General features: G+C 36.4%; 1 protein-coding gene across 3 annotated transcripts in view; it reads right to left on the bottom strand.

Annotated features, from left to right (window-relative positions):
- The window catches only part of MDFIC (MyoD family inhibitor domain containing), a 52,338-nt gene that overhangs the window by 26,466 nt on the left and 6,964 nt on the right, over positions 1–18,908 (bottom strand). For all 3 annotated transcript variants that reach the window (XM_071423684.1, XM_071423685.1, XM_071423686.1), the window contains exon 3: positions 12,051–12,182. In XM_071423684.1, coding sequence (XP_071279785.1) covers positions 12,051–12,182 — 132 coding nt within the window. The remainder of the gene's footprint in view (positions 1–12,050; positions 12,183–18,908) is intronic.

Below are 18,908 nucleotides of genomic sequence, written 5' to 3'. Positions count from 1 at the left end.
CTTGGCATCAGGATGACCCAGAAATGAGAGCTCTTTTTCCACATTTGAACTAACTCTTTGGTGTACCTTGAAGTCATAAGGCAAAACCCAAAATATTTTTGTGAAAGCTCTACATGTAAGATTCTTGAGAATATACTTTGAAAAGTGCTCTTTTTAGAGTCCTTGAAAAAACCTATATTCTCTTTCTTTCTTCCCTAGATTCAAATCTACAAGCAACCATGGACTAAAAGGCTGATCTCTGTATCAGAGCTGTCTTTTCCCTTCCCCACCCCACCCCACCCCACCCCACAGGCAGTTTAACTTTGACTCAAAAACAGTTGCTTCATATGCTAAGGGAAAAGGCAAGGGAGTCTTTCTGAACATAAACCTTTTTCAACTGAGAGCTTTGTTTGTCAAATTCAAAACTGAATGCACTGAACATGCAATCATTGTCACCAATACTAAGGACAAAGGCAAATATTTTTTACTTAACTGCTTATTTATCACATTCTACCAAAATGATCTAGCAAGACCTCTTTCTGACTTGGCTGGAAAAACCCACACATCCTGGCCAAGTTTTCATAATGACCTCGATTACATGAATTCAATATAGCAATAAAAAGAAAAGCTAAATGAGCTTTTGCCAGCTGCTCACAGGTCCATCCCTTAGAGCAGAGCAAAAGTCAGACTGCTGACCGTGCCTGCTGTAAACCAAACTTCCTGTAAAAACGATGCACTTGGTTTCCTGAAAGGAAGCAAAGCATAAGCTGCTCAAACAATACATAAGAAAGCTCTGATATCTGAGCCACACAGTTACAAATCTGTCCTGTTAAAAAAATACAGTGCCACCTCAGTGACCAACAGCAACAAGTGCAAAAATTCAGAGAAACAAATGCATTACCTCAATAGGACAGCATCAGATTAGTTGAAAAAATAGATAAATTGTTTTAATGGGATGTAATTACCTGTAAAACATTTTTCTTTCATTCCACAACTGAGCTAAAATTCTGATTCTCCACTCTGTTCATGAAACAAGATATAATTCCCTATGAAATTGTTGTGCCCAAACGATATTAACAGCAAAATACTAGTTTTTATCTCTAACATGCAGATAGGGATGATTCTCATTCCAGCATGTTTAAAAGCATTCAACAGTACCTATGGAATTATTTTCATTCTCTATTAAAAATAGTTCTTTCAACTTACAAAACTATGCAATTTGACCCACTGAAGTTTATTTCATTCATCTTTTGGTTTAAAATATTTTTAAGCAGCATTTAAATTTGAATTAGCTCCATGCTTGGAACCAGTGCTTCTTGCAACACAGTTGTTTTGTTTTAAAACCTTTTGGTTTGTCTTAGAAGACATACTTCTCTTTATTCACAGAAAAAAAAATCCTTCTGCACTAATCACAATTACTTTTTTTTAATGGAGTGCAGATACAGAAATGAAATCCATGCTGTGTCAGTATTATTTGCAATACTGAAAAATGTCCATTTATGCATTTTAAAAACATTTTATTACAAGTTTTTACAGTAAGCTGAAGGATTTCAAGAAAAGAAACATCATTTTAAGTGAAAGCATTAGAATTTAGCTACTTTTTTTTGTCCTTTTACAGTTTAAGAGCTTTAAAAAGTCACAGCTGAGACAGCAAGCTTGTCTTACCCACAAAGATCCAACGCACAGCACAGCAACCACATCAAACACAACCCACCTTCCCTTGCTGCTTACACAAGCCTTCAGCCACACAAAGGCATTCCCAGCATCATCAGCAACAGCAGGACCTGCCCAGGCTGGTGACAGGTGAGCCAAACTGCCCCTGTACTGTGCAGCTTTTCCCTGCCTGGAAAACACTGCAGCCTCACTTGCACTTCTTGGCCCCAAACAAAAACACTCAGGGAACCACTCAAACAACTGCTATGGGGGCAGAACTACACTGTTCTTGATACCACCATATCCACTCTTCTGGAGAGTCCTGGCAATCTGCCATTTTATCTGCCATTTGGAATTAATTCCAGCACCCTTTTCTTTCATGTCCTTGAGTATAACTGGCTACATTTTACTGTGCCATAACATTTTCTGAGGCTGCTAGAACTAACAAATCATTATGGAATATTTCCCTACTACCTTTTATTTAATTAGCATTATGATGATTCAGCCAAAATTCCCTGTTTCTGTACAGTGCAATACAGAGAAGCCAACCTACTCAAAAATCACCAATGTTTTATTTTTAAATACATGCTTTTTATTGGCTTCCCGAGTTTTCAGTCTTTAACTTTCTGCTTTTGTCAGTAGCTACAAACTAAGACCAGGATAATTTTTTTTTTATTTTATGAAAAATTAAATCTCATATTATCACATGGCTCTAGAAGCTGAGTTTTGTAGTGTGTTGTAAAATTTAACAGCTGGGGGCTTTGCCTGAATTGCACAGTATCTTTACAAAATTCACTGTTAGCTCTCCAATAGTCAGATTACTCATGCTAACACAAAAAAGGTCATTGCTGCTTAAAAACCAGCTTAAATGTTGATGTTAACACATAGATGCTGAGACAGGCTTTTGTACTGAAGCACCTTAAAATACTTTCAGTCAACCTCTAAGCACAACCTCACTGTCATTACTTACAGGTTTGCCATTGTATTTGAGAAAGAAGTGGGGAAACAAAGGACTGTTCAAGCAACCAAACAGACAAACAAACAAAAATAGGAAAAAGGGGCACTAGAGAAAATTATGCAAACAGAGAAGAGAAAAATGGCTTGGCATCAGAATTATTAGAGGGATGGGTCAGTCTTTTCTTTATCTTTTTACTTTATAAAGGCAAATAAGGGAAAGAGGATACAGAGTAATTTATTAAAAATGGGAACAAACCTTCAGCATTCCTCCAACTTTGATTCCACCATATCACTGATACACACCCTTTACTTTCTTCCAAAATTACTCTAAATTCTAAGGAGTTTTTTTAAAAATCAATAGTTTGAAGTGCCATTCCATTATAGCCATTGTGAAAGGCACTTCTGTCCCTAAGTTTTGAAAGTAAAGTATATTTTCCATCAAAACCTTCCCTGTGCTTTCAAGCAAGTCTTCTCTCCTTTTCCATAAGGACCCGCTTCAAAAAAATTCAACAGAATATAAATAATGAGACCTGAACTTCTTGCCCTATTCCAGCTATCACAGCAGAATTCCTGGTGTGGATGCTGATTTGATAACAAACAAAAGCTTTTGCCAGGTTATTTTCTCTTGTTCAGGGAGGGAGCATAGCCCAGCAAATGGGATCTCTCTGTTCTTCTGAAAATGCTAGAGTAGCGGATATTCTATAATAACAGTCAAAACCAAATAGTGATTTACTTAAAATTGAGTCTGTCAACTAAACTGTAAGAAAAAGATTCCTCAGACAAAACACCATGCTACAAATGGGAATCAGAAAATCAAGCGGACCGAGAAGTGTATCAAGTAACAGCCAAAGGAGTGGAACAAGAAGAGGAGTGGATAAAAACCAGATACCTTTTACTAGAATTCCTCCTTTAAAAAGTGTTCTGAGTTGTTTTTTTCCCTTCTATATTTCCAAAGTTAAACACTGTCTTATTTGTTGTAAATACAAAACTCACACTAGTTGCAAGTTTCCAGGATTTGATCCAGCACAGGACAGCTTACAGGAGGGCTGTGCAAGAGACTCTCGCGGAGCACGGCGACCTTACAGCTGCTTCAGCTGCATTAATGTATGCTGCCAGTTACTTCATAGCGTGATTAGTGCACAGTCCCACCCAATCATCTATCCACTGCTGCATAAAAATATTTACCAAAACTGATTTTACATTATAAATATGACACTGACTCATCACTAAAAAGTCATCACACAGTAAAAAGAATATATATATATTGAAGTAGGGAAATACTTCACGAAGTCATACTTACAAAGTGAGCTGCAAAATACTAAATGAGATTGTGTAATTTGATAAAATCACCTATAAGAAAACTACATGTACACTATCCAAGGTTACGCTGTATCCTGCCTCACCGTCCAAATATTTTTCTGCATCATCTCTGTGAAAAACTGAGGTTGATCCCTCAGAAAAGTTTTTCCAGGCAGGTTAATCCCAAATCTTCTCACCAAAACTTATTTTCCTTTATTTTGAAATTCAAGCAAAAAGAGTACTGTTCACTGATCTCCTGTATTCCTGAATTGTACAGTCCTAAAGGATGCTCCATTCTGGTTTGACACTGCTTTTACAGCCAGTTCTGGTCAGCACAATAATCTTTCATTGCTTTTCTGTCAAAATGTGAATTTTATTTCAACTTGCAACTTATGGAATACAGTCAAAATATGCACCTGTCCTATTGAAGAAAGGAGACTGGGAAAGGTAGATGCCTTCTAACTGGCTGAGGTTTTATTTTTGAAGATGTACTTCCGAGTTACCTGTACCTGAGGACAGTCTTGCCCCTGATCTGCCAAAGAATGGCAATAGTTTATGCTGTCTCTCAGTAGCAAAAACTTGCCCTGAAGGTCAAATCTGACTCATAGGCCATTTTTTAATAGGTTTGCCTAACTCTTTGCTCTACTTGACTTCTCTCAAAAGCAAACTTCTTGACATTTTATGCAAACATTATACAACCTTAAGTTTGAGTTATAAATCAGTAAAACTCTCTTAAATGTGAGGATCTTTGCAACAGGAAATAGTCTCTTAGCTGAAATTCTGCTGTAATTAACATTAGCATTGCTAAATTTTCTCCAAACAAGTGTCATAATATTTATAGTTCAAAAAGAAAACATGATAATTGAGATACTTGAGATACTAGAATTTGAGGGAAGAAAGTTTACAAGTAAAATTTAAGCCTCTAAAAATCATGGGTCCAGACAAACTCGGAATTTGAAAAGTTCTTCTGGTAGGATGTATGAGTTTGCATTTTATAATTACGAACTTCAAGAGCAGTATCCACACAAAAACGTTTCTCACACACCAGAACACTCCAGTTCATTCAAAAAGAGTTAAGGCTCAGGTATCAAATAATCAACCATTCTCTTAAATCAAGCCTAAATATATGTGGAAGCCTACTTTGCCAGTAAAATGATTTTTAAAAATTGGTATAAGAAATAGCCTGAATTGTCAAACAGCTGTTTGACATTTTAATGTTTTTCAAAAGGCTCCTTGGGTTTGGATTATGAAAAAATTTTTAAGGGAAAACAGAAAGCCACACCACAAGACACCAATAGGTCATAGGCTCCTGTTTGTCCTTTATAAAAATACTTTCAAGGAAAGGTACTTGCGGGTTCTTTTGCACTGTAGATATCATATTATCAGAATGCATAAGAAATAAGCAGTATTCAGATCTCCCTTTCCTCTGTGTAGCTATATAAAGAAGAAAAATGTTTAACTGTGATTACTTAGCTGAGGCTTATCCTGTCACCATGAGTCCCTCTTCCCCACTTTCACTTTTTTATCAGTAAGTTAAAAAAAAATCAAAAATATTTAAAACTATTTTGACCCTTCAATTTTGAAGAATTTAATTCATTATTATGATGTAAACACAATATAAAATATACTGCCTTTGAGCTGTATAAACCTACACCATGCTTTTCACACCAATGAGAGCAAATACAAAATTATATCTAAAACAAAAAAAAAGAAACTTCTGCCACGGTTTAAATTCATGACATTTTTGCCAGCAGACAGGTTTCTTAAAGTATGTCTTAGATAATGACACTTTCTTACACTTTGTAATTTAGTGTTTTCTTTGCTAAATATGGCTAACTAAATACTGTTAGTACTGAAAACAGAAGAGTAAAACCACACTGACTCATTGGCTTGGTAGTATAATATTTCACATAGAATGCAGTCAAGAGTTTTCTTATTCCCCCTCTTTAAGGAACTACTACAAGCATATTCTACTTTTTTCCCTATAAGAGGAAATAATCAGAAAAAGAAGATAACTATTCTTTCCCATATAGGCATAACAGTATGATTAATTCTGAGACAGTACCAATACAACACAGGAAAATATTCTGAAATAAAGATACAATTTACTTCAGGCCCAAACACAGCAAGCCAGTAATGTTCACGCTACTCGAAGAATTTCACCTTTGTATGTTACTGGTGGTTATTGCCATCCAAACTTCCTCAGCCTCAGACCATAAATTCAGATAACATTTTGAGAGTCACAAGTAAAATAAAACAGAAACTAAAAGGCTCCAAGTAATTCTGGCTATTAGTGATATGCAGAATACATACACCTATCTTATGGCCATCTGGAACAGTTTAAGTTTGACTACTATTCTGTAATGGATAAACAAAAGCAAAAAGTTTATTTCTTGACATGGAGTGACAACAGAGTATACAAATTCCTCATCTCAGTCCACCATCAGCTGCATTGCCTTACAGCATGCAATGTAGAGTTGAAGGGAGGAGGGTAAACAGAAAACAAATACACCTGGCAGCAGCTGAGTGTACAAGGGACTATTACAGTAACACTCAGGTCATTCTGTAAGCACAGAAACACACGGGATCAGTTCAGTTGGAAAAGACTTTTGAGATCATTGAGTCAAACTTATGACAGAACACCACCATGTCAACTAGATCATGGCACTAAGTGCCATGTCCAGTCTTTCCTCAAATATCTCCAGGGATGGTAAAACTACCTCCCTGGGCAGTCCATTCCAACATCTGATCTTCCTTTCTGTGAAGAAATTCTTCCTGATGACCAACCTAAACCTCCCCTGGCGCAGCTTGAGACTGTGTTTGCTTGTCCTGGGAGAAGAGACCAACTCCCCCCTGGCCACTACCTCCTTTCAGGCAGGTGTACAGAGTGATAAGGTCTCCCCTGAGCCTTCTTTTTTCCTGGCTAACACCAAAGACCCAGTCAGACTCTGAAGAGTGTAACTATAATGGTACAGCTACCTGTGAAAATCCCTCTCTACCCAGGAGAGGGTAAAGTGAAGATCAAAGGGAAAGGCTTTGATTGTGCAACTCACCAGGCCCCTCAATAGGCCTGAGAAGGCTTTCCAAGACTTTTGGAGCAGCTGCAGTAAAAGAACTGCCAGGTCAGGGGAGAAACAGAAGCAACACAGGCTAGTTCTGTGTTGGGGAGAGGATTAGAAAATCTCTAGGAGAGGAGTTCTCAGGGAGGACCTCTTTACATCTACTAGCCAGATTTGTCATAGATTAACCTTTTTTTAAAGAAGGTTCTAAATATCAAATACTGTGCTGCTGTATAAATATTGAAGTGATTAAGCTTTGTTCATTCATAGGTTAACAGATTTTTATACCTGGGTCTATTTGGAACATTGTACATAAATCACTTCTTTAACTAATAGAATACACCTTTCAAACCCAGTAATATATTTTGAATAATTTCCATTAATCTATTCTGCACAATTTCTGTAGTCACACACTGTGATGATGCAAGAAGACTGTATTTGTCATACTTTCTAGCTTTGAAAAGAACCATTTAAGTTAACTCAAGCACTTTGCACCATTTTATAGACAGAATAAACAGGATCATCTGAAATCACAGTAATTGTAAGATGACTGTGCATCATAGAACAGCCAAGAAATGATATCTGGATTAATATCAAACAAAACAGACTTCTAACAGCAGATTAGCTACTTCTTGTTGAGAAAAAAAAAAAAAACAACAAACCAAAAGACTCAAAACCAAACAGCATAACAAACTACAGAAATCACTCACTTAGCCAGACAAAGGAAAGGAATTTCCAAAGCTTAAAATTAAATAAATAATCATGTAAAGTGAAAATGTCAACATAGAATACAGAAAGCAAAAAGATAAAAATATTTAGGTTTTTACTCCAGAAGAATATAGTAAATAAAATAGTGGCCACAAGACCATGTAAAATTTATCCCCACAGAGCTGAAAGAAGCATCCCTTTCTCTGAAGAACCACTTATCAGGAGCGTGTTCCATGGAGGAGAAAGAGACAATTGAAGCTAGAAAATGATGGATAGCAATGACCTTTCTATCTGTAAAACATGGGCATATTTTAGGTATTTAATCTTCAGAATTGGATTATTATTAATCAATTATTCATGACAATTTGAATCTATGGTAGATGTTTTTTGTTTTCTTAAATATCACATAGCTAAGCTTCTGCTGGAGAACTGGAAAGGAGATTAAATCCTCACAAGCAAATAGTGTTCAAGACTGGCATTTTATTCCCTCCTAAACATTCCCTTCCCTGCATAGCAACACACATTGAAGATAACCTAGTGCCCTCTGCAAAAATCCTGCCTAAGTATTCTAAAATCCATCTTTATAGCCTTTTTTTCTCTAAGAGGGAAAAAAAATCCCATACCTCTTCCAGAGAACAAAGAAGAGCATTGTGGTTACACAGAGCAGCAAAAACTGCTATGGCTTCATTCCTATAGCCACAGGTTACCCTGCTGCATGTTTAACATGCACTCCTCCTCACTTGCCAAGAGTGAGTGATAACAGAAGCAGAACCACTTCATTATGGGCCACCAGACCATACAATGAAAATAAGCAGAAGGTGTTTGCAGATATTTTAAATGCACTGCCAAAAAAGATAGCAGATGGAGTTATTCTAAAGCTCTTTTGTAAAGCAGAACTCCTACAGTCAGAAATAATATAAAAAATACTTATGCGTCTGCGAAGAGAAGGGAACAGGTATCAACATTTTCTAGAAGAATAACTGTACTGAAAAATATGTGTCTTCCCAGCTGGGGGAACCACTATGGAAAGACTCTACTTTGGTCCTAAATTCAAGGATATGGATAGCAGTTGCCACCTTATGATGACTAAAGCCAATTTAACACACAAAAAGCCACCAAGGATTTGGCAGTTTTTCCTGTTCTCAAATACTCTGTTAAAAAAAGTACACCTTATTCCTAGTCTAACTGAACTTCCTGACATTATATTTAGTTCTCCCTTTGTCTTGCTATAGTTTAAGAACTGTCTTAACAAATTTCTGTTTGTTGTGGTTTGCTTCTTAGGGACTAGGCAAAGCCCCTCTTTATTCCCTTTGTTAACACCAAGCAGATTGAATTCCAGGAGGTTTTCCACAACATGGCACATTTTCAACTACTCCAGTAATTCCTGAGATATTTGTGGTTCTCCCCTGACCCTTCTCCAACCGAACAATCTTCCAGTAACAGTTATGCAAGTGTATTAACAATTACTACAGAAAGGTAATACAACTGCTTCCTTCTTATGCAGCCCTTCATTGTTTATATGTCAGTATACAGTAATCTTTTGATTCTCAAACTCTCTTCAAAAACAATAAATTCTTTGGTTGAGGCTTCCCGTAAGATTAACCATTTACCCAGGATACTCTGAACATTTTCATTAATGGGGAGAAGGGATGCTCCAAAGGAGACAGGGAAAAGGCTAATCTGGAGGAAATCTCTGGAGGCTCAAAAAGGGAGCTTGAAAAAAAGAGCGAAAGGGCAAGGCAAGGTGAATGTAAAACATCTTACTGTGGAAAACGGGGGCAGTGTTTTAGTTTATTGATGTTGCCTGGTAAACTGAGTTCACAAGTGCAAATGAGAAATCATACATAATGAAGTCATTACAGGGGCTCTAACACTGGACTTCGTTGTTAGTGTGCCAGTAAATCTGACTGATTAATCTAATTCCATATAACAGCAGGATAAAACAGCTGCAAACAAGGAAAACCTTGGAAATTAAATGCTGGAAACATTTATAAAGTAAAAGCTAATGCTAAGACAAATGGAGTATGTATCAACTGTGGGGATGGAAAACAATCTGTATAGGAAAAAAAGAAACTGAATCATTAGGATAGTGTGGAACAGTTGTGAAGTATGCGCCATCTAAAACAATTTTTAGAAAGAGTTTTAAAATATACTGTAATAATCAAAACACTGTTTATTTCTAACCTCAAACTTCTTTCAATATACAACAGTCTGTGAACTTTAGTCTGGTGGGGTAATAGATCTGGTTGAATCAAGACCATTTTGAGCTACAATACTTATTTTTTACATGAAATACCCAAGTACTGTTTGTGATAAGAAAGCTTATGTTTCACTTGTTCTAGTTTTCATACTTGGCTACTAGGTATATTGAGTTGTAAGACTTCTGCAAACTACAAAATGTATAACTGGTCAAGCACTGTTCCCCAATTTTTAAAAGGAGAACAAACTTCCCTACTCATAAGCCTTGCACCCCCAAAAAAACCCCAAAAATAAACTGCTTTGATTTCATCATTTTTGTTTCTTCCATGTAGAAAACTTTAAACTAAAGGTTATCTGAAGCAAGGAGAGATTTGCATCATAGCATCTAATCAAATATGACTCATAATAAAGCCTCTACTACACACTTATTAAGACTAAGTGTTTTAGAAACTTACAGCTTTCAGCTAAACTTGCTTTCCACAAGTCAGAGTGCTACTCTGACTCAAAGTCAGAGTAAAGCTACTCATGACTCCAGGATGAGGACAGTCATGCACACTGGAACACATTTTATCCTATCTTCCCCCTTTTCCCTTTTTTTTTTTTTTTTGAATTCAGCAGCAACTAACCCTTCCATCACAGAGATATAACTATGTATAATCATCAGGTCACTTTACCAGAGGTTTCCACTATCTGCTGCAAATTCTACTATATGTTGAAAAAAAAGTATCATTTCCTCACACTTCCCAGTGCAGCCACTGCAGTATGTCTCAGTGGTGAAGAGATTATAGAGGATGCACAGAATCACCCTACAGTCCTCAAGGGTTTGGGAATAAGGAAACTTCTAGGAAAAGGGAATGAGAAGGAGGCTATTCCAAAAGCAGAAGATGCCATACACACCCTTCCATATCCTCAACATAAGCACAAAGCAATTGCTTGTCCAGGGACAGTTAGATCTAAAACAATAACCTTTCGGAATGAAGTAAATCTTAAGTAAACTCTCAAGCTGTGCAGGACAATTCTCCCTGTTTATATCCCCTAAAGAATTATTTTAAATCATCAGATTTAAATCTCTGATATAGTAAATTCAAGTTTCCTGTAAAGGATTGAGATAACTATTGAATGTATTAGAGGTGTAAGCATTTACTGAGATTAATTATTTAGGAAAAAAAAAGATTAACTAAGATTTGAAAATAATTTCAAATACTAACACAAAGTTCCAGAGAAGATAAATATATAGATAAGACTAAAAAACAACTAAGCAAAATAACAAAACAATTGAAAAAACAACCTAAAAAGAAACAGATAACTGCAGCAAAAAAATCACAGGTTTTGACAACAGCAGGTTCAGAAATATGAATGTACCCCCCTGTCAACAGTATAGTGTGTATTGTAAAGAGAGACTAACACTGAAATGTGTGATCAGACACCTCAAGAGAGCTGAAGCACCACTCTGCATTTAGTCCATTTTGTTTCTGAATCCACCCAATAATTAGAGAATAGTTCCTTATGCTGCCCCTCCCTTGAGCAACTAACGTTCAAGCATTCACAACATTTTAGAGCATTACAGAGTATTACCTCTGGCAATTGACAGAAATATTTTTGCCTTAAGAGGGTACAATGGATAGCATATGATCTTCAGTCCAAGACAGGAAAATAGGAATGATCTTGCATACCTTTTTATGTTTTAAAGCATACAGGACATACACTAGGAATGTGGAGCTGTAAAAACTAATTTAACAACTCCACAGTTCGATAGCATGGGTCTACTACTTCAGGACTCAAAACCCTTGAAAAAACTTACACCTGACCAGCACTCAGTGCATCTGGAAGCACAGTTTACTCTGCTGCTTATATATATGCATTACCTGGGAAATTGAGGGTGATGACACCTAGCACAGCTGCATACATGCAGTACTAACAACTGTACTATTAATGAGAAGAATGTAAGACTAAGGCTTTAAAAGCTTAGATGCTACAGAGGTCTATACCATACTATACCACTTGAATCACACCTTTCTTTGTACTTGTTGCTTATGCATGCTGACAGGAGTCAATCTGGGGAATAAATTCAGTAGATGTGCATTAGAGTTGCAACACAATTGCATTTGACACACATTTAACAGAGTCAACAGGCAGTATCCCATTACACTGTGAAAGCAAGCCTCAGCGGCAGCAATTTGTTCTGGAAATACTTACTTCTGATGAGGTCACCATCAGAGCGATTTCCCCAGATGGACTGCTCTTGTATCTCTGCTTGTATACTTGGATTACTGGAAGGCTGGTTTATGTCTTTATCTTCTGCCACAGTAGTCTCTTGGTCAGTTTTTCCTAAGTCAAAAGAAATTTCAAAATATTATTTTCTACAGTATTTTTTCTCTATGTGAGCAAAACTAATTTTGAAAATTAAAAGTAAGATGGCATACATTATAACTTGTCTTAGCATCGCCTTTTGTTTCCTTAGAATTAACTTCCAATAAAGTTGATTTTCCATTTGTTTTCTGGCCTAGATCAATATAATTTCTCATTAACAAAGACTTTTAGTCATATTATATCCAATAGTGCAAAATAATACTCAGCAACTCAGCAGCTTCTGTAACAAATTATATTTTTGGGGAGGTGAGGTGTTTTCTTATTTAGTTACCTTCCACAAAGTTTTCATGTAAAAATTTTAATAGCTTTGTCACACAAAAAAACATTATTTTTTACCCACATACATGTGGGACTAGCACATAAAAGCTATAGTAATTTCACAAAATTTTGTTCTCTGTTTTTTATAATTAAACACATAATCAAAGACAAATACAGTTGAAACTTCAAAAGTGACTAGTACAAAAATTCAGAAAATTATTAAACCACAATTACCTATTTTTTGTTGAAGAAAAATACTTTTAAAAAACCACTGCTGACTAAAAGTAAACATTTAGCCAAAAATTAAAAAAAAGTATTTCTTCTCTCCAAGTATACATAAAATGCAGGGAAAATTACATAGTAAGGTTATTTGAAGGATTCTTCAGCTTATTTCACAATGTAACAGATGTTGTTTTGATGATGTTGCCAGTTATCACAAGGAGACCAGAATTTCCTCGAACCAAGGCAAGTGACAGTTTTCATCTTCACTGCCATTAATGTTTTAATAATCAAATCCGCACACACAAATCTTTCTGTTCTTGATTGTTCCAGGTTTTTCCTACTGGCATTCAAGGAAACATCTCTAAATCTGGATTTACTTTGTTCATTATTCACAGCAACAGATAATCAGTTTATATTACTTACTCAAGGGATATGTATATTTTCATAATATGTATTTTTTTCAGTATATCTACAACATTTAATATTTACAGTAAACCTAGATGAGCAACTACTGAAAAGTCTGTTAACTCTATTTATTTGTTTCAAACAAATACATTTATAAAACCTGTATCACTTTCATATACTGTATCCTCTAGTAAAGCAATTATTCCAGTCCCGAGACACAGAAAAATCACTTTTTGCTACTGTGACATAGTAAAGGTTAGTTTCTTATGTAACCCACAGCACTTTTATTTTAAATCCTAACTTTCTGCCTTTGTTATCCACCCTATTAAACTGAGGCACTGGACATCACTCAAAATAATATATGCCATCTTGTGTGTATAGTAGCATATGCCTTCAAGCACTGCTGCTCCCCTTCCATCAATTTCTGCCTCTGAAATGTCTGACCTAGCTACCTCCGTGGTACTTTGCTCTCAGTCCTCCCTCCCACCAACAACTTGTCAGTATTTGCTCAAGCCCATCCTGAGGAACTGTTTCGCTGGGATTGGTGTAGTTATTGAAATGAATGGGAAGATATTGACTTTAATGAGTTTTGCCCCTTACCCCAATGACTTAATCTTACCTAGATACTCATCCTATTAACATTAAAAAAACAAAAAACAAAAAACCAAAACAACAAAAAACCCCAACCAACCAACCAACCAACCAAATAAAAACCCCAAACCAATAACAACAAAAACAACAAACAAAAATACAGAGTTTTTCAACCCCTTTGACAGACAGCAGATACAAATTATTTCTGCTTGGTATCTATCAAATACCAAGTGGCTGTATTGAAGTATGATGATTTAGCCTGTGCAGTTAATTATTAGGTGCAAATATGTTTCAAAAGTGTTTGAAAAGTGCTCTGGAATAGACTGAATAAAAATAAGTAGTGTCCTGACTAGTGTAAAAGCTCTCTGCTTTCCACAAACACTAAGCTTAAATGAGCTACTTTATGAGATTTTGCTCTTAAATTACTTCACTACATTGATGGCACCAAAATTACAATATGTACCCAGCAGTGCTAGTACAGACCCAGAGAGTAGCTGTATACAATGCTCTCATATAGGATATGACTTTGCAGAACCCTTTTATTTCATGTAGTAAACAATGAATGGCTATAAGGAAACAATAATGTTAATATTATGGGGCCCTTAGAGCTCTAGATTACATTTTTATCTAAGAAATCTGAAGGAGTGCAGAATACAATCAGTCATCATTACTCATATGAATTTATTTTTCATCCCTCTTCTTGTTTTCAGTTCAGTATTTTTTTCTCTTTTTTTTCTTTTCATTGTCTAGGCAGTATGTGTATTTTTCATGTGCACTTTTATTGTCCTAGCTGGATATAGTAACTGGCCAGTCAAGACCATGTAAACAATAGTAGAAGTTAACAAGAATAAAGAAGCACCATTAAAAAGTAAACAGAAACAATATTGCAATTGAGCAGCAAACAATTTTGCTAGAAATTTCAAAACAATTAACATTAATTATCTCTTTAATCTATTGAATTCACATGAAGACTTCCCTGTAAATGCACATAACAGAAACCTACACCTTTAAATATGTGTTTGGTATCTTATTTTGCACCCCAACATTACCCACTGGAGCAGCTCAATCTGATAGATGCTGCTCTGTGGCATGGTGAGCTCACCCTGGGCAGCAGCAGCTAAGGACCATGCAGCTTCTCCTCCCTTGCCCAGCCCCCAGCAGGATAAGGGGAGAGAACAGAAAGACCCAAGGGAAGAAACTTGTGTGTCAAGATATAGTTTAATAAGTGAAAAAGAAAAGAGGAAGGAAAAGTAAAACAGGAGATGCAAAGGTAATCACTTTTCATCTCCCACAAGTAGACCGATTCCCAAGCTAGTCTCTAAGCAATGGCTACCTCCCCTAAAACCTCCATCCCTGTTTTTATTGCTGAGCATGACATTCTATGGCATGGAATAGCCCTCTTGTCAACCTGGGCCAGCTGCCTGGATCGTGTCCCCTCCCAGTGCCATGCCTATCTGCAGTCTAGTCACCGGAGAGAAAAGTGGGAAAAGAGAAAACCTTGACTGATGTTGGGCAAGTGCTGCTCAGCAATAGCCAACCCACTGGTGTGCTATCAACCTTGCTTGAGTCACTGATCCCAAACACAGCACCACAGGGGTTACTCTGAAGAAAATTAACCCCATCACACCCAGACTTAGTTCAATGGGGCTTTAGAAATAGTAGACCTTATGATCTCTTTTATATATTTGAGCATTTTTTCATAAATCGCTTCTGGTGCATCACACTACTGAAAACAGGCACACACTGGTGTCTTGAGTCAGTTGCTTTTTCTTGAATATGTACCATGTCTCAGTTTTTGTACAAAGGAATTTATTAGTTATTCCCTTATAAAAAACAGTTGATAATGGGATCATATTTTCTTTTTTTTAATATTAGAGGTGCCACTACAACATACCAATTACAACAAATCACACATGAAGACAGCCTCAAGACCATTCCTGTCTTTTGTTGATGCCATTACTTTTATGTTAGGTACCTAAGAATTTTCACAACAGTAGTTTATGAAGAATCAACACAAAAACCTTACTCTGACAAAAATACTAATCACTGGATCTGGTCATAGAAAAGCATGACTTTTTTTTCCACTGCATCTTCAAGTAAGTTTGTAACACTTTTCTGTTTCAATCAAGCTTACCCTTAAGAATTCTTTCTGTAAGACTTCCTTAGTATTTTAGCTTCTGCTTCCTTTAGCACACCCTTCCACTCTCATGTGGCTAACCTCCAATACTGACAGCCAAGAAAAAAAAGAGATGCTCTTCTTAACAGTTCAAATAATGGAAAGAAAAGACTCATTATGTTCTGAGTCTGGCAGAGCTGAAGTATAAATCCAATCTCTCTTCAAAACCACAGTACGTTACTCTAGGTCAAGTCACAAAAGCAACACAGACTTCTTACCTACCACAGTTCAGCCCCAAACCAGCAACTTGTGTGGCTCTGTACTTCCCCTAAACTAACAGCAGTGCCAGGGCTGAAAAGCTTCTAGTCAAAAGCCCCAGGGAGTGACACCCACACAGAACACCTTGTGATTTATTCTGAAGGTAAGCATGGGTAGAAACTCTGCTTGTCCAGGGACTAATGCAAGTTTAAGATTTAAATAGTAAGAGATATGACATGCTCGCAAAGTATAGAGTTGAGATGGCTAAAAGCCAAATCATACCTATGATACAGACAACTGGTAAGGCACTTAATGAAAAAAATTAAAATTTTAATCACATCTCAAAGTTACTGCTTCATTAAATAAGCGAATAAACTGAATTACTGCTTTTTCTCTCTGGAATTACTTAAATACATTAAATCATTTCTATAGCCTATACATTCATTTTACCATAATTTTGTTATATTTATTTTTAAATTACACAGAAATACACATATTCCATAGAATAGAATAGAATAGTTTTCACCTTTAAGACTATTTTAATATTGATTGTTAACTTTTGTTCTAGTTTGGAGAATGCCTCTGGTTACACGTGCTCCTTTGCAACATGACAAATACATTCTGCAAGACTCCACCAACTGAATAATGTCAGCAGTCTGGATTAGCAACAACACTACTATTACAACAGCTACATCAAAAAGTAAACTTAACAAATAGTCACCTGTCAAGAAAGACAGAAAGACCCATGTATATTAGGCAAAACAGGTTGCCTATCTGGCGGTGTCAGCAAACACGAGATCGGAGTAGTGTAGGCACCAGGTATTTGCCTGGTTTTGGCTTTCTTTGCCAGCAAATTGATGCACTTGGGCTGTGGTGGCACAGGGAAATGTCCAGATCTGGGCATCTGAGATACAGGGCAATCTCCCCAGATTACTTCTAGTCTGCATCCTATGCCTTTGGAAAGTTGTTGGAACATATGTCAAACTGATTCCTGAAAAATTCCTAGACCATCCCAGTGAATAATCTCTCTTTTCAGAGCTACCTTTGTGTATCTTTCTCTGCAATGTAAATCATATTAAGTAAAGATGAAATTAATACACAAAACTGATAGGAAAAGATAGGTAATGGATGTGTGTTTGCAAGATACAACTGAAAGAGCTCAAGTCTCACAACCAACCAACTTTTCTTCTCTAAGGGTTTGTCTATTCATACATTCACATACCAGCTGCCCCCAAGAGCCACACCACACCTTCTTGTTCAGAAATGGGTCTCTGTGATTTCATACATGTGCTATCATGCATCATGAAGCATATAACATACACAAAACAAAAATGGAAACAAGTGCCCCCATTAAGTGCACGTCCTCAGAGTTCAACTGGCAGCTGATTTCTGTTCATTAGAGGACACATAACCTCATATAGTGACTCAGCCATCTCTTCCAAGAATGTGAATCATTAGAGTGCATGACTTGCAAAATGACAAACTGGACTTGAGAAACAGGTTTAGAGTTTGTCTTTAAAATTTAGGAGCTTGTATATAAAATGAATTTAATGAATACTGCTGCAACAACCAAAGCCTTTGCCACTATGACACATTCATTTTCTGCTCACCAGCAATGTGGTGGACTGCTCCAAATAGCACGTAAAGAAAAAAAACAACTGTTGGGAGAAGTTTCTGGAAACTTGAGTGCATCATTCTCATCAAGGAGAGAGAAATAAGCAAAATGGACTGGCACAGTGATCACTGATCTCCAAAAATGCAATCACAAATGGTGGTCCAACAGTTTTGTTGTGTAGGGGCAAAGGAAAGATTTGGAAGCAAAGTTACTTAGGCACCTAAAGCTGACCTAGTTGTTGGGATGAACCATCAGAAGGCCTGAGTGTTTCCTACAACAAGGAGATGCAGATTTAAAAATAAATGTGCTAGGTTCAAATCATCCCAAATAAAATTTTGTCCTTCAAAGGAAAGAGCAATTACAGAAAATCAATTGCCACAAAACATAAACACAAACACATAAGTAGATCTATGAGGAATAAAAAAAGTCAAAGAATGTTCCCAAAAGGAAATGTAACAATCAGTTCTCTGTATACAATTGCTGGGTGGGATTGAAGAGCATGTGGCAAACACTGCATTTTTAACACTTCCTTTGTTCATTAATAACCTTGCTGGCAAGGAACCACTAAGGATGCTACTTCCTACTGAAAGTTCCACTGTTCACAACAATAGCCCAAAGAAACCCTGATAAAACCACATTTCACAGTGTAATCATTAACAGTGACGCCTCCCATCTACTTCATGAAATGCCTAAAACTTCTAGGCATCTTATATAACAAATAAATTCAACAGTTTGTGTAACAGAATACCTATTCCAGCATTTACCTGAAACAATCTCATTTCATTAATGACATCTAACTAATAATGATAATCCATGACTTATGGAGCTAGAAGCCTCCAATTAGGTGTTTGTCTTAAAACTTAAAAAGAAAAAACTTATTTGCATTAATTTAATTTCAGTGGCTTTCACTTAAGCATCTTGTTGTAACTTTCAATGGCTCCAGAAGTGTCACAGAAAAAAAACCAGTTTCTCAAAAATTAGAGCAATTTAACTGAGCAATTTTTTGGAAAACTCTTACACAGGATTTTCCAGGTGCAAGCTATGGAATAACTATGAAAGCACTAGAAGTTTTGACAGCCATGAACAAATTTGAGTCATGATAAATTGAAAACGGACAGCAACATGCAAATAGGTATTCTGCATTATTTTAAGTCTTAAAAAGGTCAAATACATAAGTGAAGCCTTTTCACAAATATTCATACTAATTATACAGTCAGTT

The sequence above is a fragment of the Agelaius tricolor genome, unplaced genomic scaffold, assembly GCF_023055355.1.
Source record: "Agelaius tricolor isolate 1412-34295 unplaced genomic scaffold, bAgeTri1.0.p SCAF_3, whole genome shotgun sequence".
In the NCBI taxonomy this organism is placed as follows: Eukaryota; Metazoa; Chordata; class Aves; order Passeriformes; family Icteridae; genus Agelaius; species Agelaius tricolor.
The sequence above is the reverse complement of the archived record's forward strand: the minus strand, read 5'-3'. Positions and strand labels throughout refer to the sequence as shown.